This window comes from Phocoena sinus, chromosome 13 (genome assembly GCF_008692025.1).
Source record: "Phocoena sinus isolate mPhoSin1 chromosome 13, mPhoSin1.pri, whole genome shotgun sequence".
Taxonomy (NCBI): Eukaryota; Metazoa; Chordata; class Mammalia; order Artiodactyla; family Phocoenidae; genus Phocoena; species Phocoena sinus.
The window spans coordinates 58,823,001-58,844,876 of NC_045775.1; the positions used below are offsets into that span (position 1 = coordinate 58,823,001).

The 21,876-nt window shown below is 37.3% G+C and overlaps 1 protein-coding gene across 4 annotated transcripts in view; it reads left to right on the plus strand.

The window, feature by feature from the left end:
• Nucleotides 1–21,876, plus strand: part of ANTXR1 (ANTXR cell adhesion molecule 1) — a 244,359-nt gene that overhangs the window by 29,614 nt on the left and 192,869 nt on the right. For all 4 annotated transcript variants that reach the window (XM_032652787.1, XM_032652788.1, XM_032652790.1 and 1 more), the window contains exon 3: nucleotides 1,317–1,388. In XM_032652787.1, coding sequence (XP_032508678.1) covers nucleotides 1,317–1,388 — 72 coding nt within the window. The remainder of the gene's footprint in view (nucleotides 1–1,316; nucleotides 1,389–21,876) is intronic.

The following is a 21,876-nucleotide window of genomic DNA, read 5'->3' on the forward strand; positions in this document are numbered from 1 at the left end:
ATTATTATATTATCATGATAATTATGATTTTTATTATCATTTCTGATGTGGTGTCCTCCTGGCCCAGCACTAGTGAGGTAGTAAAAGGCAGCATGTTGCCATGGACAGGGAACCCAGGTCTTTTTCCAAAGGCCAATTTCAATTCACCAGGTGTTGCTTGGGCTCCTACCAAGTATTACACATCATGCTAAAGGGTTTCCGAAGGTGCATCAGACATACGGTAATGGATGTAGACTTTATCTTGGATGCATTAGGAGCCATTGGAGGTTTGATAGCAGATGAATGACAAGATCTGATTTATATTTTAGGAAAATAATCCTGGTAGCAGTGTGAGGAATGAATTGGAGCAAGGAATGATGATAGGCAAGGTCACCAGCTAGGAAACAATGACTATTGTCAGGAAAAGGGGGAAGGTTTGGGGAAACATTTTAGGAAGTGGGAAATATAAGATTTGGGGCCAGGTCAGGTATGGGAGGTTACTGCATCATGGAGAACTAGGTTGATGCTATGAAGTGTGAACCATCTGGCTACTTAGAGAGAGCCCCAAAGGATGGCATTCCAGTGGTGAATCCACTGTAGTCTGACAGTCTATCTTGCAGACCGAAAAACATGTTTGTCCTCAGGTGAGAGTTGATCTATCTCTCTCAGAGTGTGGATTTCACATTGGCAAAGCTCCCAAGTACCGCCATATAAAAACCATGCCGATGTATTCATTAATCATGAGAAGTTTAACTACCAAGAAGAATAGATAGTCTTGTGACCCGTCAGCACATGCTTTCCTTATAGGGTAACCTCCTTGGGAAGCCAAATAGAAATTAAAAGTTGATGGTGATCCTACTTTCAGAGTAAAATGAACTGTATAATCTTAATGGCTAATGGCATCAAGCTGCCATTGCCTGAGACACCCTGGTTGGTAGAGGATACACCAGACTGCAGTGGAGGCACTATCAAATGTTGTCTGTTGGGATCCTGATTTGTATAGACAGCATGCAAACCAGTCTTCTAGGGGCACACTTCAGACAGAGCAGAGGGAAGTGATGAATCTTAGCTTTCTTACTTGCGACCCACACTCACTGAGTGGTGGTCAAATCAGAAGCAGCCTCCAGGAGGACAAAGTGGGTCTTCTCTTTGGTCCACAGCTTCAAGTCAGCTGCTGGCTGACTACTTGCAACACCAGCTGTGAAGGTGCCCTTTGGGTTGAAGGTTGGCAGCTCTGGCAGCCGTAATATAAAGAGAAGAAGAGGGGGGAAGCCTGGAAGGGAATGGCATTCCACAGTCTCTCTTTCTGCCCTAACAGAATCGCTTTTCCTTTCCAGTCCACAGCTAAGAATGTCCTTTATTGTCTTCTCTACTCAAGGAACAACCCTAATGAAGCTAACAGAAGACAGGTAAGGACGCTCCCCACCCCTATCATTACAAAACCCGTCTTTTCTTGAGTAGTTCTGGTATTTGTGCCCCACTGCCAGCTTTGACCTGGCAGTGATTTTAATTGAATTGTTCTCTCCTTTGACTTATGCCTTGAACTTTGCACGTTGGCCCATCTGTTAATTTACTCTGCCATGACTTTGATAGAATTTCCTTACGTCAGTGAAATTTTATAAATGACTAAATCACGTTAAGGTAAATCTTACCTTTGATTGGTGACTCAGTCTGCTAACTTGGAGCAACATGTTAGCAAACCAAATTCTTGAGGGAATATATTTTCTTTTATTTAAATTAGATTTATTTTGTGGATTAAGTGTTCAAAGATAAAATAAGTGTGCTATGAGAGAAGGAAGAACTTGAAATATTATCATCCATAATGACTAAGGCAGCGAATAGAAAGGGAGGGTTTATGGCACTACAAAATTAAAAGAAATTTGAATCAAGTATGGGAAAATGTTGTTGACAGAAAATGATTAGTCAGACCTAGCTTAACAAAAACATTAGTTGGGGTTTTACCACTTGCAGATGAAAATTAGCAGTAACAGAGACACGTCATTTATTCACGGCTAGGATGGTATATTGGAGATGACACTTTTCCTGAGTTAATGATGCTTTGTCCACTTTTAAAAAGTGGTGTGGTCCACATGAGAGAGGTCCCAGGGCGGGGCACACGTGGGACTATGGGCCGACTTACGTGGACATGTTGGGGAAAGGAAGGGAAGAACGGCAAGTACAGGAAGGGCAGGAAGACTTTATTCTGTGCGATTCTTCTAGAAATGAGAATAGGGCTAACAGGATGGAGTAAGGTTTTTCTGGAATTGGCACTCACACAGCACATCTGAGCTAGTCCCCATTTTTTCCATGTCTTTGTTCCCCATCTGTAACAAAAAGAACACTCTCTAGGAAGTTTTCAAATCCTGTTACTCCTTCAGCAGTATCTATCATATGCATGCATGCCATTTGAGATGTACTGAAACCCCATTTTAAAAACAAGGGTTTCTTATTCCTTATTAACAGAAGGAGAAACTGAGGCCTTGTCATGTTCCTAAGGATACCAAGCAGCATCCACTCTAGAGGCAGGCTGCACATTCTTTCCACTCCACCTGCCGTTAAACAGAGACTCATGAAGCCCAAGAAGCCTGTGTGATTTCCCTTCAGTATCGGCCAAGGATTTTTTTTTTAAGATCCTCTATACACACATTTATTTCTACTGAAAGTTGAAACAGAACATCAAAAATATTTTTTTACAATTCAACACGCTGTTCTAACAATGCTCTGGCCAAGCCACCCAACGTTTTCTTTACATTCCTTCCACACAAGTTAATTTGTTTCAAATTCTTGATATTGGGTTTCTTCTTACAGTGGACTTCAGGCTCATAAAACAGGCAATACCTGAGACCTATTAGTGCTTCTTTGTGTCAAATCAGAGTGGAACTAAAGTATATTCAAGTCATTGAAATGCAAGCTACATAGCTTAACTTATAAGGTAACTTATAAGTTACCTGCATTAAGGTAGAAAAGAGATGCAAGAAAAAAGACATCACAGAACTTATAATACAGGCTATCAAAATATTGGTACACAATCTTTTCCAAGCTGCTTCATAATGATCCTAAAATTACGAGCAAGAAAAATTTGTACAAGAAGAAGGTTTATGGCCCATCCAACTGTGTGTCATAATTTCTGTAATATTTATTGTCGTAATTTTCTCATAATTATCCTCGTAAGGATCTCTATGAAACAGGCAATAACGACAGCTGTATCTAAATCTTTTCACTCTTGATCGAGTCTCAACGTCCTTCTACCATGGTTCTCTTTGAGAGTCAGACAGAGGCAGCCTGGCTACTTTTAATATATTGAATCATCCTTTCCATCCTTTCTCTCTGAGCAGTCAACAATGTCCTCACCCCTCTCCTGTAGGGTCAAGGATTTTAAGAAGCTCTGAGACAATGTCTCTAGCCTATGGACTATATGCAAGACTCCTAATCTCTCTCAGTCTTTATATATGATAATATCTGAGTCATAATTTGCAGAGATGTCTTTTCTTGAGAGAAAACCCCTCTCTCACCCATTCTTCACATCCTCCTACAACCCAAGGCTGCGTAGTGCCGCTTCATGCTGATTCCACTCGCTCTGCACCTAAGAGTTTGGCGAGAGACCAAGTTCACACATCCCCTGTGGATATGTTGTGTGCCACTGCTCACAGCCTCTGGGAAGCTGGAGAGGTGGAGGGAAGTCACAGATTTATAAACACTAGTAGAACATCGAGTCTTTCAGACCCATTTTGGTTATGCTAGCTCAAATTAGTCATCTGAATCCTACTTTGAATCTAGTTTTTTGTACCTTAACTTCACTACTCCTAGTACCCCATGCCAAGGAGAAGACTGGGATTGGAATCTCTACTTTGCTGGAAGCAGCATTTAATAATTAAGGGATGAATATGCGTCAAACAGCAGCCAGAAATACCTTGCTAGAGGCTGAATGATTTGGGATGAGCAGGTGCAAACTATGATATATAGAATGGATAAACAACAAGGTCCTACTGCATAGCACAGGGAACTATGTTCAATACACTGTGATAAACCATAATGGAAAAGAATGTGAAAAGCATGTGTATATATATATATATATGTGTGTGTGTGTGTGTGTGTGTGTGTGTGTGTATAAGGCTGAATGAGTTTCATGTGGTGACTGCTTGACCTAATCTGTGGGTCAGCTGGCAAAGCATGACCATGGTTCACTGACCCATCCCCAACCTTGTCAGCCTGTGGAAAGACGCAGGCAAGCCAGCTCTCTCTAAAATAGTTTGTCATGAGATTGGTGTAAAGAATTAGACTTTCAGAACTTCCAACCTGCTACTGTTTCTGAAACGTATGACTGTGGTTTAGTTGGTCGCGGGAATTTTTATATTTTTTTCTGTGTCTCATTTGATCTTCATAATATTCCTAAAAGACAGTAAAAGATGCATTATTTTACCTATGTAGTAACTGAGGAGACTTACAGAATTTTTAAAATCTTGTTCAAAAACAAGACATGAATTAGCAGAGACTCTCATTTCAACAAGAGCAAAAGGTTTGGGGTATATCAAAAGTACATTTGCATTCAGTTCTCGGGATCAGATCCACACAGGGGAAACCGTGGGAAGGTTGAAGAAACAGAATGGAAAAGAATTACGCTGTGTTGAGATGTAGTAGAGGGGTTACAGTTAGACTAATGATACCTCTGCCATTTGTGTCTTTTATCTGCTAAGCCCTTTACATAGCATTTATTTATTCCCATATAACCATTATTACTTCAATTTCTAATGTGGTCTTTGCGGTCATTTGATTTATTGTTTCATATGTAAAGTGTCATTTTTCACTAACTGCCGTCAAGATTTTTTTCTCTATCTTTAGTTCTCAGCAGTTTGATTATGATGTGTCTGGCATACTTTCGTTTGTTTTTTTTTTTTCTGTTTGTTTTTTGAGTTTATCCTCTTTTGGCTTTGCTGAGCTTCTTGAATCTAGAAATTTATGTCTTTCACCAAATTGTGTGGATCTGTGGCCATTACTTTTCAAATAATTTTTTCTGCACTGATCATTTTCCCCTCTCCTTCTGAGACCCCAGTGACACACATGTTAGACCTTTTGATGTTATTCCACATGTCCCTGAAGTTCTGTTCAATTTTCCTTTTGCAGTTTTCTTTCTGTTCTTTATACCAGATCGTTTCTATTGTTCTGTTTTCATGTTAACTGACTCTTTTCCTCTGTCATCTCCATTCTGCTGTTTAGCTCATCTACTGAATTTCTTATTATAGATATTGTGTTTTTCAGTCCTAAAATATCTACTTGGTTCTTTTTAAAATTTCTGTTTCTCTGCCGAGAACGTCTATCCTTCCATTTAATTCAAGTGTGTTACCTTTACCTCATAGACTATAGTTATTATAACTCCTATTATATAATAACTTCAGTTATTATAACTGATAATTCCAGTAGCTCAGGATTGGCATCTTAATTGTCTGCTCTCCTGAGAATGGGTCACATTTTCTAGGTGATTTGTATGTCAAGCAAATTTAGATCATATTCTACAAGTTTTTAATATCGTGTTGTTGAGACTCTGAGTCGTATTCAAATCCTATAGAGAATGTTGATCTGTTTGTTTGTTTGCTTTAGTAGGCAATCACCCTGGCTAGGTTCAGATCACAGGTTCTATCTTGTCTTCTGTGGTTTTGATTTTGGTTCAGTTTTCAAAGTCTTTGCTAAGCTGCTTTGGGTGTCTCCTGCACGTATGCAGTTCAGAGATGAGCCTGGGAGTCCTACATCTTCATACGCAGAAGTAGAGGGATCCTCTTCACCAGCTCTCTCCTCTCCAGGGTTCCCCACACACAGATTTTCTCAGAGGCCCCTGCCCTCCAAGTCTTCTAGCAAGAAAAATGGGGTTTCTCTTGGAGTTTTGGTCACCACGTTGCTGCATGCAGTTCTGTACTGAGGCCACCCCAGGAGTCATAAGAGACAAATAAAAACGGGACTTCCTCCACATTCTTTGAACCACAGGGGCCGCTCTTCCCAAGGGCCAGAAATATGGTGGCTTTCTTAGCTTTTAGCCGACATCCCAGGCTACTGCCGTGTGACTGAGGCCCACCCTCAGATTAAAGCCACGAGGGAAATGAAGAAAAAAAATTTGGAATTCATCCTTGTATGGGTTATTTCTCCAGGTTTTAATTCTCCAATCCACCTGCATCTTTTGCTTTTCAGAGTTTTATTGTGTTTGCTTTTTTCATTTTGTCCAGACTTTTTATTATAATCCACAGAAGAGGTAGCCTATAGCAAGCCTGCTGTTACTTCAGTTCTACAGATAAGGACACTGAGATTCAGAGAGCTTAGATAACTTGCTAAGATCAAAGAATGAAAATGGCAGAACTGCTATTCTGATTATGGATTCTGTTCAGTCCAACTCGTGGGCTTTGCATCATATTATGTTGCTCTTTCAAGATTTCTTAGCTTCATCCATTTGCAAAATGATTGAAAAATTGTAACAAGTTTTTTAGGTTTCCTCATTAGCATAATAAAGGATTAATGTTCATTTAAGTACTAATAGAATAAATTATTTTAGTGTTAACTACTGCACGTGATTCCCTAAAAACCCCTTGGATAATCTTTTGCCTGATCTTAATCGAAATACTTCAAATGTTTCATCATTTGGAAATGAGATCATGTCAAGGAAGTCCAACTCTTCGTTTAAAAGAAAACAGGAATAGATATTCAGTTTAATCAAATGCATTTTTGGTATCTATTGAAGTCATATTTTTCCTTTGACCTACTAATACAGAGAAATGCATTACAGAAGATATTTTTAAATTGGGCCATACGCGTATCTGGTTACACTTGGTTGTGATATATTATCATTTTGATATAGAACTGAATTCTGTTTCCTGTATTTTATTCAGAAATTTAACATCAGTATTCATAATTGTGATCGGGCTGCTAATGTCCTTTTCATGACTACCTTTACTTACAGTATTTTTTATAATTTTTTTCTTACATTTAGTTTATTACTTCTAGAATTAATCCGATGTAAGGTATGAAGTGAAGATCCGTCTTTTCTCTCCAAGTGTTTAGGCAGTTTTTCCAACACCATTTACTGGATAATCCTTTACTACCAATTTGCAAAGTTAAACTTTTTCATAGACTTGTGTCCATGGCTGGGTTTTCTATTCTGATGCACTGCATTTCTGTCTGTTCTTATGCTACTACCACATTATTTTAATTAGTTTTAACATCTGGAAGACAAGCCCTTCCTCACTTCTAATCCTGTGTGAAAATCGCCTAGTCTTTAGTGGGTCTTTTTCCCTATCACATGCATTTTAAATAATTTTTTTAATGTTCCAAAATATTCCTGGGGTTTTCACTTGAACTGTATGAAAAGTACAGAGTAACCTTAACAAAATGGCATTACATTGTTACTATATTGATTTTCTTATTTAAGGATATATCACTTCTCTTTTATATCCCCCAATGAGGTTTTGATATTTCCTTCAGCTCAGTCTCATACAGTGTTCACTAAGTTTATTCCTAGACATTTTAAAGTTTTGCTTCCATTGTGAATAAATTTTTTTTCTGTTGTATTTTCTAAACTGTTGTTCACTATAAAGCAATTAACCTATAATTTGGGATCCGTGGGGTTTTATTGAACTCCATAGAATTATTTTTAAAAATTTGCAAACCAGGGAGATTGTAATTTGCAATAGAACCAGGCCTATGCCCCCCAAACAGTTAAGAAATACTGGCTTGGGGGAAATTATTGCTTTGTAGATTTATTTCTTATCCCATCATTTTAATGAAACATTATATTAATTCTAATATTTTTCCAGTTAATTTTGGAGTGGTTTTCTAGTAAGATGGTTATATTATTTATAATTAATGATAACTTCTGTCCTCTTTTCTAATATTTATATCTTTTATAACTTCTCAGTTATCTTGGGTTGCTTGTTTTTTTGATATTGAATTGTATGAGCTGTTGGTATATTTTGCTTATTAACCCCTTGTCAGTAGCATCGTTTGCAAATATTTTCTCCCATTCCTTAGGTTTTCTTTTCAGTTTGTTGATGGTTTCCTTCGGTGTGCAAAAGCTTTTAAGTTTGATTAGGTCCCATTTGTTTATTTTTGGTTTTATTTAATCTACCTTGGGAGATTGATCATAGAAAACATTGGTACGATTTATGTCTGAGAATGTTTTGCCTATGTTCTCTTCTAGAAGTTTAATGGTGTTATGTTAATTAGGTCTTTAAACCATTTTGAGTTTATTTTTGTATATGGTGTGTCTTCTTGGGTATCTTATTAAGTTGGCTAAAATTTTCAAACTTTAATGGAACTTGTGTTTCACAATTCTGTACCTTATTGGATATTGACTTCATAGAGTTTTTTATCTACTATATTAAGGAATGATTCTTCAACTGCAAGTTTATTAAAACATTTTTATCTGAAATGTTAGTTTCATTAAATGCCCTTTTGTCATAAAAAGACAATTATATCTTTCTTTTATTTCCTTTGCCCTGTCTATGTGAAAATTTCAAATCAAAAAATTTCCTGATGTGAAACTAACCTTAAATTCCTGAAATAAATTTTATTCATCATGGTTTGCTCTTTTATTATATTTCTGGATTTGATTTAATATAAACCTAAATATATCACTTATTAATATTTAATATTAAGAATATTCAAGAGTTTCGTTTTATACTGTCTTTGTCAGGCTTGCAATAAGGATTGCACAAGTTTAGAAAAATGAATTGGCAATCTTTTCATGTGCTATGGAATATCTAAAGTAATACAGAAAGTGTAAGCTTGTTCAAGGTTTAATGTATATCAGAGGAAAGCCAACTAAGCCTAAACCATTATTAAAGAAGTTATTTGACAGTTATCTCAAAATCTTGTATGACTGTTGTTAGTATCGTATTTACCACCTTGAGAAGTGGTAGAAATTACCAGTGTGTTGATATTTTAATTTTATAACATACCTTTTTAATTTTCAAAATCTCTTCTGTATCTGTGATTATATCCCTTTTCCAACATTCATGTAAAGTATTTTTGTCTCTTATTGCCCCATTCAAATTACTCAATGGGTTCTCTCTTAGAGTTATTCATCAGTTTTCTTTCATATAATTGTTTTGTTTTATGATATATTACTTTATTCTTTTACTATTATTAATTCCTTCCTTTGGCTTATCTTTTATTTCATCTCTTTTTGTGAATTGAAATTCATTATATTTTATTATTTCTCATTTAATAATAAAAGCTATTATGAATATAAATTATACTCTAAATCTCTTCCTTATTGAATCTCATATGCTCCAACATGTACTGTTCTCATTATTGTTAATTTCTAAATAGTTTATATTTATAATTTTAGATTTGATATTAAATTATTTACAAAATATTTCACAATTTCCACATGATTTTTGGTTTTTTATATTTTTCTCAATTTCTAGAGTCATTGCATTTTTCCAGAAAATATGTTTTATATAATTTCTACTTTTTAAATTTATTAATTTTTGTTGGTGGCCTAACATAGGACTCAATTTTACTTATCATTCATGGATGTTAGAAAATATGTATACATTGATGAATAAAAAGTTTTATATAAGAATATATTGATTAAATTTATTATTTTATATTTTTGTTTACTTGATCTGTGAAGACAGAGAGATATTTTCAAACTTTCCATCATGACTGTTTGAATTTTCAGTACATTGCCTTATCATTTACACTGTATTATTTAGCTCACATGTGTTTTTATTATGGAATAAATTTCTAATCAATGTAAAGTAAACTTTATCATCTTTACTGCTTTTTAAGTCCTTTGTCCAAAAATATTATAAACTTAAAATTTTTTTGTATTTTCTTACTATATCTTTGCCCACCCATTTAGCTTTTACCCTTGCTTGGTATTTTAATATTCCACTGTTGATTTGAAAAGTATAATTTGAAAGAGTATAATTTAATTCTTATTCTAGTAACAGCTCCCAATGGATGCTTGTCTTTATAATGGCAAGAATTAAATAATATTTATTTTTCTCCTTGCTCAATTTATTAAGAAATATTTGCATTACGTTTCATAAGTGTATACACATACACACACGTATACATATTTCCTTTCCAGTATTTGAAGTTTTTTTAAAATTTATGTTTTAAATTTCTCAGTTAGCTGAGTCTTTTTTCAGGTAAAATTTTTCTGAGGGGTATGTGAATATTAAGCTTTTCTAAGTCCAACTTATTTGAGAATTGTTGTTATTCACCTTCAGGTAAATATTTTAATTGAACTTTAATGATAAAGTTCTTATATACTGACTATCTTTTCCCCTGAATTTACTAGAAACAGTGATACAATGTCAACTTGCATGCATTCTGTTCTATATCGCATATAGAAAAAGGAGAGATTCCAATTTACTACATTTCTCCTTTGTTTTCCCCTCTTGAATGCTTGTAAAAAATTTTTTTCTTTATCTTTGGAATTTAGAAGAAAAGTCAAGAGAGTATATTTTGGCCCAAGGCCATCCATTAATTTTGTATAATACTTTGTATAGGACTTGAGCCATTCCATCTGACAAGTTAATAAACTTCTTTGGCTTAGGATTTTTTTTTCTATTATTTTTTTTATTATTACTTTTCTTCTGTCTGTTCATTGGGTTCTTGAATCTACCCCAAATCTCCTTTATACTCTATTATAAGTACAATTTTTTAATGTCTACCATTTTTCTTTGAGTTCTTGGAGAATGTTTCATTCTGGTTCAGTCATTCACCAATTTCAGTTGTTTTGTTTCTGTTTTTGCAGCATTCGCCTTACTGTTCACTGTTTCCATTGCATCGTCTTTTTTAATTGTGGTAAAATATACATACCATAAAGCTTAACACTTTAACCATTATTAAGCATACAGTGTGGTGACAGTAAGTTGTGCAACCATAACCACTATCCATCTCCAGGACTTTTTCATCATCCCAAACTAAAACTCTCCCCTGTCCCTGGCAACCTCTATTCTACCATCTATCTCTATTATTTTGCCTGTTCTAGGTACTTCATATAAGTGGAATCGTATAATTTTTGTCCTTTTGTCTGGCTTATTTCACTTAACAAGTCTTCAAGGACCATCCATGTTGTAGCGTGTATCAGAATTTCATTCATTTTTAAGGCCAGAATAATATTCCATTGTATGTATATACCACATTTTGCTTATCGATTTATCTGTCAATGGATGGTTGAGTTGTTTCCATCTTTTGGCTGTTGTGAATAATGCTGCTGTGAACATTAGTGTGTAAATACCTGTTCAAGTCCCTGGTTTCAATTCTTTGGGGCATACACTAGAAGTGGAACTGATGGATTATATAGTAATTCTGTGTTTACTTTTTTGAGGAACCATCATACAGTTTTCCACAGTGGCTGCACCATTTTACAGTCCTACCAACAATGCATAGGGATTCCAATTTCTCCACATCCTTATTGATACTTATGATTTTCTGTTTTTTTTTTAATTGAGGTAACATTGGTTTGTAACATTATATAAGTTTCATGTGTACAACATATATGTCTACTTCCGTGTACACTACAGCATGCTCACCACTAAAAATTTAGTTTCTATTCATCACCATAGTTGACCCTCTACCCATTTCACACTGCCCCCCAACACCTTCCCCTCTGATAACTACTCTGTTCTCTGTATCTACGTGTTTGTTTTGGTTTTCTGTTTGGCTTATTTTGGTTTTCTGTTTGGCTTTCGGATTCCACATATGAGTGAAATCGTACAGTATTTGTCTTTCCCCATCTGGCTTATGTCACTTAACGTAATACCCTCAAGGTCCATCCATGTTGTTGCAAATGGCAGGATTTCATCTTTTTATGGCGGGGTAGTATTCCATTTTGTGTGTGTTTGTGTGTGTGTGTGTGTGTCCATTCACCCATTGACAGGCACTTAGGTTGTTTCCATTTATTGGCTATTATAAATAATGCTATGATGAATATAGGGGTGCATAGGTCTTTTCTAATTAGTGTTTTCATATTCTTCAGATCAATACCCAGAAGTCGAATAGCTGGATCATATGGTAGTTCTTTTCTTAATTTTTTGAGGAAACTTCATACTGTTTTCCATTAGTGGCTGTGCCAATTAACATTCCCATCAACAGTGTATGAGGGTTCCCTTTTCTCTGCCTCCTTTCCAACACTTTTTATCTCTTGCCTTTTTGATAATAGCCATTCTAACAGGCATGAGATAATATTTCATTACGGTTTTCATTTGCAGTTCCCTGATAATTAGTGATGTTGAATATCTCTTCATGTGCCTGTTAGCTATCTGTATGTTTTCTTTGGAAAAATGTCTATTCAGGTCCTCTGCCCATTTTGAAATTGGGTTGTTTGTTTTTTCTGGTTGTTGAGTTGTATGAGTTCTTTATATATTTTGGATAATAACCCCTTATCAGATACGAAGCTTTTTAGTTTGATGTCATCCCATTTGTTCATTTTTGTTTTTGTTTCCTTTGCCTGAGGATACATGCTCAGAAAGATATTGCTAAGACCAATGGCAAAGAGCATACTGCCTGTGTTTTCTTCTAGAAGTTTTATGGTTTCAGGTCTTACATTCAAGTTTTTAATCCATTTAATCTGTTGGGTTTTTTTTTCCTTTATAACAGCCATCCCAATGGGTATGATATAGTATCTCACTGTAGTTTTAATTTGTATTTCCCTAATGATTAGTGATGTTGAGCATCTTTTCATGTGCTTATTGGCACATTCGTATATCTTCTTTGGAGAAATGTCTATTCAAGACCTCTGTCCATTTTTCAGTTGGGTTTTTTTAAATTGTTATTATGTTCTAAGAGTTCTTTACATATTCTGGATATTAATCCTTTATTAAATATATGATTTACAAATATTTTCTCCCATTCTGTGGGTTACCTTTTCACTCTGTTGATAGTGTCTTTTAATGCACAAAATTGTTTAATTTTGATGAATCCAATTTATCTATTTTTTTTCTTCTGTTACCTTGCACTTTTGGCTTTATATTTCAAGAAATCATTGCCAAATCCAATGTCATAAAACTTTTCCCCTTTGTTTTTTCTAAGAGTTTTATCATTTTAGCTCTTACATTTAGGTCCTTGATCCATCTTGAATTAATTTTTGTTTATGGTTTGAAATAAGGGTCTAATTTCATTATATTGAAAATGGATATCCAATTTTCCCAGCACCATTTGTTGAAAACACTGTCTTTGCCCCCATTAAATGGTTGGCACCCTTGTTGAAAATCACTTGACCATATATGCGAAGTTTTATTTCTGGGCCCTCTATTCTATTCCTTCGGTCTATACATCTGTCCTTATGCTACTACTGTGGCTTTGTAGCAAGTTTTGAAATCAGAAAGTGTGAATCTCCCAACTTTTGTTCTTTTTCAAGATTGTTTTGGCTATTTAGATTCCCTTGAGATTCCATATGAATTTTAGAATAAGTTTTTCTGTTTCTGTCGTTGGAATTTTGACAGAGGTTGCATTGAATCTGTAGATCATTTGGGGCAGTACTGTCATCTTAACACTATTAAGTCTTCTGATCCATGAACATAGCCTGTCTTTCCATTTATTTATGCTTTCATTAATTTCTTTCATCAGTGTTTTATAGTTTTTAGTGCCATTGCATTTTTTAACTGACAAATAATATCTTTCAACCCAATGAATATTTTTCTGATCCTGAATTTTTCCTCGTGTTTGTGGGAGGCACACCCTGTTATTGTGTTAGAGATGATATATCTTTATCATGAATATGAATCAGAATTGTTTTATGTGTTCTCCTGTTTCTTATATGAGTTTGCTTCAAAGGGGAAATCTTCTCAACTTTCTTAAATTGGTCCTTTCTTTCCATCTTATGAGAATTTTCCTTAAGAGAGTGACTCAAAAGAGGAACAACTAGGTTTTTCAGGACTGGGATTTGGGATGAGTTCTATCAGAGATCATGTAAATTTTTGTTGAAAATGTGAAGATCACAGGAAAAGAAGATGGGAAAATTTATATGTAGTGTAATTTTTTCTTGAAAAATGTAGAGACCTAGTAGGGTATCCAAGGTAAGGAGGAAGCTTATGCCAAAGGAAAATGGTGAGTTGTAGATGTTAGATCACTGTGTTAAGAACCTATCCTACCACCACCCACAGGCTTTTCTCAGGTCATAGAATTCCAGGTTTGTAGGTCCTTCCCTCATCCTGATCTCAGCAGCTCTACATCTTGCAGGAATTCTTCCAAGTGTCTGGCATTATGTATGGCACCCTTACCAATTTTCCGGCAATGAAAAACATTTGCCCCTGTCATGCTTGTTTAGCTGTTTCTACAGCATTTTCGAAAGAAAAGGGGAGGTTAAAAAGTGTAGACCCAGATCACTACTTTTAACTGGAAGTTTCCCTTTTCTTCTAAACTTTGCAAGATGAAAAAAAAAAAAGCATGACGAAACAACTATGGGTCAAAGAATTAATATGTCTTATCCAACCCACTGGCCTCACTTCACTGCTAAGAAAATCATTCTCAGAGAGATTGAATTATTTGCCTAAATTCATATAAGTAGTCAATGACAGTAGAATTTTTTTTAACTCACAAAATTAAAATTCCTAAATCCAGTGATTTTTTTTCTGCTACATTACATAGCTTACCCAATTCACTGTATTAGTATGCATGCTGCTGTCTTTTGTTTCTTATCTGTGGAATAATTAAATGGTAGCAACCACTGTATATATGTGCATAAATACATATGCATTTGTGTATATATATGTATATGTAATATATACTCCTTTATTAATGGTTTATTATGTACCAATAACCTAGAATACTTTTTTCAACTATCAGAAGAGAAAATGATAATACCTACCTTGTAAGGTTGTTATGGGAATTATATTATTTATTATGTTTTATGTAGATGGGGATGGTGAGTCATAGAAGGCTCAAAGCCTCCTTGCCATGAAAGTGAAGGAACCTGGATTTGAGCCTGGGAACCATAACCCCAATGTCCACACTCCTAATCTCTGTGCTATAGGGTTTCCCACAATTTTACTACTATATACACTCTTAAATTAAAAACAAACCTAAGCATACACAACTCACCACCCCAAACCCTCTAACTTCTTCCAGAAAGCAATTCCCTGAAAGCACGTGCCCTCTGCACGTTTTATCTTTGTGGCCTTTTTAATGACGTCAGCTTGGAAGTACTCCTCGCAAAAAAGGTACAGAGGTAGGATCAGTATTTGGCAGATGGGGTTAAGAGGTTAAGCATCTTGCTTACTGGTTTTAAGGAGCTGAAGTAAAAGCCAAGAACGCTTGGCTCAAACGGCTGAGTGGAAACCAAGAGACCACACTTCTCTATCCCTCTCAGTCAGCCTTTGGTTTGGTTTGAAGAGTGTGGTTTTGCCATCAGTATCACAGGGGAAAATGACATATTTTGAACACATCACTTGATTCCTGGAGAAGAATGAATACAGGCTGTCATTACCAAGAGACATAGTTCTAAAAGCTTTTTCTAAGTTTAAAAATAACAAGAGAGAAAAAGAGTCTTCAGATACTTTGTGCTTGAAAGCCTCTGGATTCATTCCATTTTAAAGTACTATTCATTCAGGTACAAGAAGATTAGATGGCAAAATTAGGAGACATGGAGGGGAGCATTTATTTATTCTCTTGTCCTGTTGATGGAGAGAGAATATCGTGGGGTCTGAGTCCATGGGAAATGTCCTTACCTCTCCATGCCTCTGTTTCTTCATCTGTAAAATAAATAATGATCAGCCCTACCTTGTAGAACTGTTGGAAGGATTAGCAATGCCAGGCACATAGTAAATGGTGTTGTTACACTTGTGGTTGCTAGGGTCTTAACAAAGAGCTGAGGAATCACCCTCACTCCTCCTGGACACACCCCACTCAAATCATCACAGCATAGCCAAGAATAATTCAGAGTGAGTCCCCAGCTCTCCGTGACTCACACCCTTCTCTGAAGTTTTTAACCGTTGGCCAGTCTATCCCTATATAGAGGAGCATGGGTAGAAAAGACTGCTTTAGCATGAAGTCAGGTAAAAAGTTATTTTTTCCTTTGCCTAATGGTTCTAGCAAGACTTCCTCCAGACAGGAGCACACAGGCAATGTCTCTAGAGGAAGTTTGTCTGAGGGCTTCTCATATTGCATTTCAATGATGGTAAAAAGAACCCACCTTGAAGCAATTCAGCGGGTCTGGGAACAGACTGAGATGTGCGAGAGTGGTCCAGTGTTTCTCACACTCTCCCTCTGGAGGACCCCTGTTAGTAGAAGCAAGTACCCTGGGGCATAGCATCCTTTCATCTTAAAAATGACGATCTTGGGGCTTCCCTGGTGGCACAGTGGTTGAGAGTCCGCCTGCCGATGCAGGGGACATGGGCTCGAACCCTGGTCCGGGAAGATCCCACATGCCACGGAGCGGCTGGGCCCGTGAGCCATGGCCGCAGAGCCTGCGCATCCGGAGCCTGTGTTCCGCAGCGGGAGAGGCCGCAACAGTGAGAGGCCCGCGTACCGCAAAAAAAAAAAAAAAAAAAAGACGATCTTATTTACAAAGCAGAAATAGAGACACAGACGTAGAGAACAAAGGTAAGGATACCAAGGGGGGAAAAGGGGGATGGGATGAATTGGGAGATTGGGATTGACATATATACACTATTGATACTATGTATAAAATAGATAACTAATAAGAACCTACTGTATAGCACAGGGAACTCTGCTCAATGCTCTGTAGTGACCTAAATGGGAAGGAAATCCAAAAAAGAGGGGATATGTGTATACGTATAGCTGATTCACTTTGCTGTACAGTAGAAACTAACACTGTAAAGCAATTATACTCTAATAAAATTTTTTTTAATTACTGAGTAATACAAAAAATATGCATGTGCATTTGTATTCTATTCTATAAGACACCAATGCTTGATTTTTTATGAAAATCATGTGGAGTCCTTTCTCAAATTTTGGAGTACAATTTATGCCCCAGGGGAAAAAAAAATTATATATATACATATACACACACACATCTTCTGTGTCTTTGTGTCCAGTACATTGTCCTATACCAAGTTTGAATGCCACAGATGTAGTAGAGACAACACAGACTTTGTACCAGGACCAGCCTGGGTTCTAATCTGGGCTCCACCAGCACGCACAAGTTCTTTACTTCTATGAATCTGTTTTTTCAAATGTATAATGAAGATGACAATCATCATATAGTGTTGTTGAGAAACTTCATGAATTAATATGTGGAAAGAGCCTAGCAGAAACCCTGGCACAGCACAGATACTCAGGAAATGTTACTTCCCTTCCTCACCTACTATGCGTCATGTGGCACATACATATATAAAGGATAAAATCTGACAGAGCAGCGTCCAGAAACATTCTTGTCTGGATGAAGCCAGCAAGGCAAACTTCAGAAATAGTGGAGTCAAACGGTGGTAGAGTTCTCCTATTCAAAGCTAGATAGCCACGGGCTTCCCTGGTGGCGCAGTGGTTGAGAGTCCGCCTGCCGATGCAGGGGACACGGGTTCGTGCCCCAGTCCGGGAAGGTCCCACAGGCCACGGAGCGGCTGGGCCCGTGAGCCATGGCCGCTGAGCCTGCGCGTCCAGAGCCTGTGCTCTGCGACGGGGGAGGCCACAACAGTGAGAGGCCCGCGTACCACAAAAGAAAAAGAAAAAGCTAGATAGCCACAACCAGCAAATTTTCTGTGGCCTAACCAAAAAGAAATCACTATTGGTCAACATCAGGCCTGTCCATCATCTCCTAGCCTCTTGGCCTCCAGTGTGGGGACTTGAGCCTTAGATTTAGTGCTGCCTTTTATAGGCTCGGAATGGCTCCTCATGGACTGCAGTTCAGCCTTTGCTACTCACTCTCAACAATTTTTTAAATTATTAAATATTCTAAGTATAACAAAAGCATACCCAAAAAAGGATAGTAAACACTCATTATCCACCACCAAGCTTATAAAATAAAATGTTACAGGTATTGGCCCCCCCTTTCTCTTTCCTTACCAGAGGTATTACTATCCTGAATGTGGGATTTATCATTTTAATGACTGTGGTATATTTTTACATATCCATGAATAATATATTGTTTCCTATTCAACTTTATAATAAATTATCATATTGCATGTATTTTTCTTGAACTTGCTTTTTACACGTAACATCAGGTTTTTGAAACTTTTTCTATATAGATACATGACACTTGGTTCATTGTAACTAATGTATACTTTCTGTTGCATTGAATTTTATTGTGAGAATGTACCACCATGTACTAATCTATTCTCTTATTAACGGACAGTTAGTTTCTAACTTTCTGCTGTTATAAACAAAGTTGCAATGAACATTCTTGTACCTGTCTCCCAGACAGGTGGGAAGCAAGATTTCTCTTCTATAACGATATATAACTAGGGATTGAATTGCTAGGTCTTTGGTATGTGAATATGTAACTTAACCAGGCATGATTTAATTGTTCTTCAAAGGGGCTGCACCAATTTACAATCCAATTAGCGATTTATAAGAGTTTTCATTTACCCAAATCCTACCAACGTCTTGTATGATCCCCCCAACTTTTCTCAAATAGATGCGCACACATTTGACTTGTGGGTTGGATTATCTGGTGTGGACCTAGTATACTCCTACCTACCCCCACCTCCAGCCCAATATTGCTCCAAAGTGTGATAAGGAAGTCCTGTCTTTGTAGAGAAGTGTAACCTTCTCCAGCCTGACCGAAATAGCAGACTCTTGTCTATCATCTACCCTAGGGCTGCCTGCTTCAGCTTCCATCTGAGAGGGTGACCCTGGACTCATTCTCTGTTGCACGGGACTGGTAGGGTGCCACTCTACCCTATGCCCTTCCAAACACTCCTTGTGGTCAGCAGTACTAAGCTCAAGTATATCAACCTGACCATTTTAGATGCCACCAGCACCAGGTGAGACCTAGTCCCTAGTGAACGAAGAGGAACATGGACCTAAAGGTTCTCATGGGATAAAGGTACATATTTGCGCAACCCTGACTATGGAGCCAACTTTCTTTCCACCATTCCCATCTCCTGCAAAGTGTGACTCAACTAGGGGAAAGTGTTAGTGATGGGAAAGGTCTTACAGGGATTTGTTTCAAAAGCCAAGTGTTGCCATAGGAAACTGCATGGTGAAAACCACTGCACAGATGAGAAACCAACCAAAATAGAGTTGTGTACAGAGGAGTTTGTTTGGACAAATTCATCACATTGCCCTGTGATTGATCCATTGTTCCTGTCCTTTATGCCAGTTTAGGACAGCTTGGGAATTTGGAAATTCCTTGATGGGCTCCTCTTAGCGAACTTTGGTTACTGGTCTGCACTTGACCCTGTGTCACATTGTGGACTACTGCTGTCTGCCAAATGTGGCCTCTCCAGTTCCCAGCAAATTCCCAGGTTCTGTTTCTGTTTCAACCATTGGTCCCCACATAAAATCAGGTGCCGGACTCTGAGCTGGAAGGAAGCTGGTAGATCTTATAGTTCCACACCTTCACTTTACATTTGAAAAATCAAAGGTTGACATGTGTCGGAAGTGGCAGAACTATGATTCAATCCCAAGTCTATCTTCCTCCAAAATCCACGCTCTTGTGAATGGCACTGAAGCCATGGGAAGAGTGAGATTGCCTTGTAAGACAGTGTAGGTATAAGAATAAGGGGATCTGGATTCTGGGGCCCTCCAATCTTTAGAGTTCTAAAAGAGAAGGAAAAGCCTACACAGAAATATGAGAAAGAACACCTGATGAGGGAGATGGAGAGAGGATGCTGTGATGGGAGTCAAGAGAAGAAAGCATTTTAAATTGAGAGGGAGGTTAACTGTGTCTGATGCTGTAAGAGGCTGAGTAAGAGGAAGCCAGAGAAGTGACCATTGGATTGGGAATGTGGAGATCACTGGGGAACCTTCACAAAGCCCATTTCAGCAGAACTGTTGAGACAAAAGTCATTGCAAAATAGGTTAAAAGGTGAGGGCTTTCAATCTTCAATTGAGGGGTAATGACGTTTTTAGCCCTTTTGCTTGCAAAAAGCACCCAAAATCAGGAGAAGGTAAAACACCACCACAGATTGGAGGAAATTAAGAAATATTTAACCATAAGAACACCACAGATGAGGACAGAAAGAATACAGGGAGTGGCAAGTGATATAAGCAGTCAGATGTAATCCTGAAGAAGAGATACTGAAGAGGAACTAGCCTTGTAGCCTTGCAGAATCTTGGAAAGGAAGGGTTACGGGGTGAAGATTGGACTATGTTTAAAGGACCTTTTCAACCTTCAGAACTACTCGCCTCCACTACAATTTGAAAATGACCCCTTTTCCAGCTCCACCAAAAAAGAGAAGTATGTTCTCTGGCAAAATTAAACAAGAATGGTTTCCTGGATGGACACCAGGCATGGGAGATTATGGAGACGTGCATAACAAATGTTGCTACTTCCAACCCTCCCCTTTGTCAATTCCAGACCTAGCACAAAGGAAAGAGTTTGAAAACTACTTCCCTGTAGAAATAAGTATTTCAGAGGGGGAAAAATGCTCATCCATTGATATTTGAGGGTCCTTAATGAAAAGATCCTGTTGACAAAAACTGATCATCCACCAACTGGCATACCCGTCCATGCACACAGAGCTTCCAACAAGTCTTAGCCTCGCTCATCCGCTATGAACAGATGTATAGTCAAAGATCACTTCACATTTGAAATCTTTACCAGGAAAAATTAGGAAGTGAGTACTCTTTCAAGAAGTTGTGTTTTGAAGAGAAATGCATTGAATTGGTCAATAGCTAGAGGGAGATGTGGGGTCATAGAAGATTTATTTTGTTAAGATGAAAGATATTAAAGTATATTTAGATGCTGGTAATCATCTCCAGTATTTCTTCCTGACTTGAAACAAATGTGTAGTCACAAATGTTTAGAAAAAAGCCTTTTCAGTATGTCTGTTTCTAGTTAGGATGTAGAGGCATATGAAAAACCTTCATTTCCATGGTCAACCAGAAAAGTCCAGACAAAATAGAATTCACATGTTCTTCTGGGGCTAGCAGACACACAGGAAGCACTGATGAACTGAATTAGAGAGAAACAAGCCCTATAGAGCTGATCAGAGATCTACGGAAACTTCTATACTTGGAGGTGGATGCCTGATCTGGCTAGGGAAATTGGAAATGTAGGCCAGCCATGGACAGAGACTTTTCAGGCATGAGGAAAAGTCAACTGAGCCTTAGACAACAATGTGTGCCAGAGGGATGGATTATCTGAAAGAGCCCCAATGAAAAAAGAAATTTCTTAGCCTAATAATTCTTCCCTCTCACCCACACCTCTGCATTTTCCCAAGAAAGTAGCGGTGGAGGACTTGTTGAAAAGCAGAGAAAAATCACTTAATCCCATGAATACTTGGATTCTGGAATCCTAAGGTTAAGCGAAATTATCTGAAGCTGTGCCTAACTCCCTCACACCTCAAATACAGGAAAGATCACAAAGGCGGGGCAGGGCAGAAGGCTGGGACTTCGGGCAATAACAGGGCAGAAGGCTGGGACTTCGGGCAATAACACTCTAGGGAATACACTGTAATTAAAGCTGTGTTGCAACCCAAAATCAACCTAACTCAAGGGAGAATCTAAATATTCAGCTTCCCACCCCAGCTTACAAAGATAAAAGGCTTACACTCTGCAATGAGTCAACAAAACAAATCAATATTATACCTAAGTTTCCACTGCTTTTTAAAATGTATACAATGTGTGAAATATGTTAAAAGATTGTGAGACATGGGAAGAAGTGGGAAAATGTAATCCATAATCAAGAGAAAAACACAAATGACTCAATTATTGGAATTAGTAGACAGGGATGTTTAAACAACTATTATAAACATATAAAGAATTTACAAGAGAAGGTGAATATAATGGAGGAAAACATGGGATATCTGGAAAAAAAAAAAGAAAACCGAGTGAAAA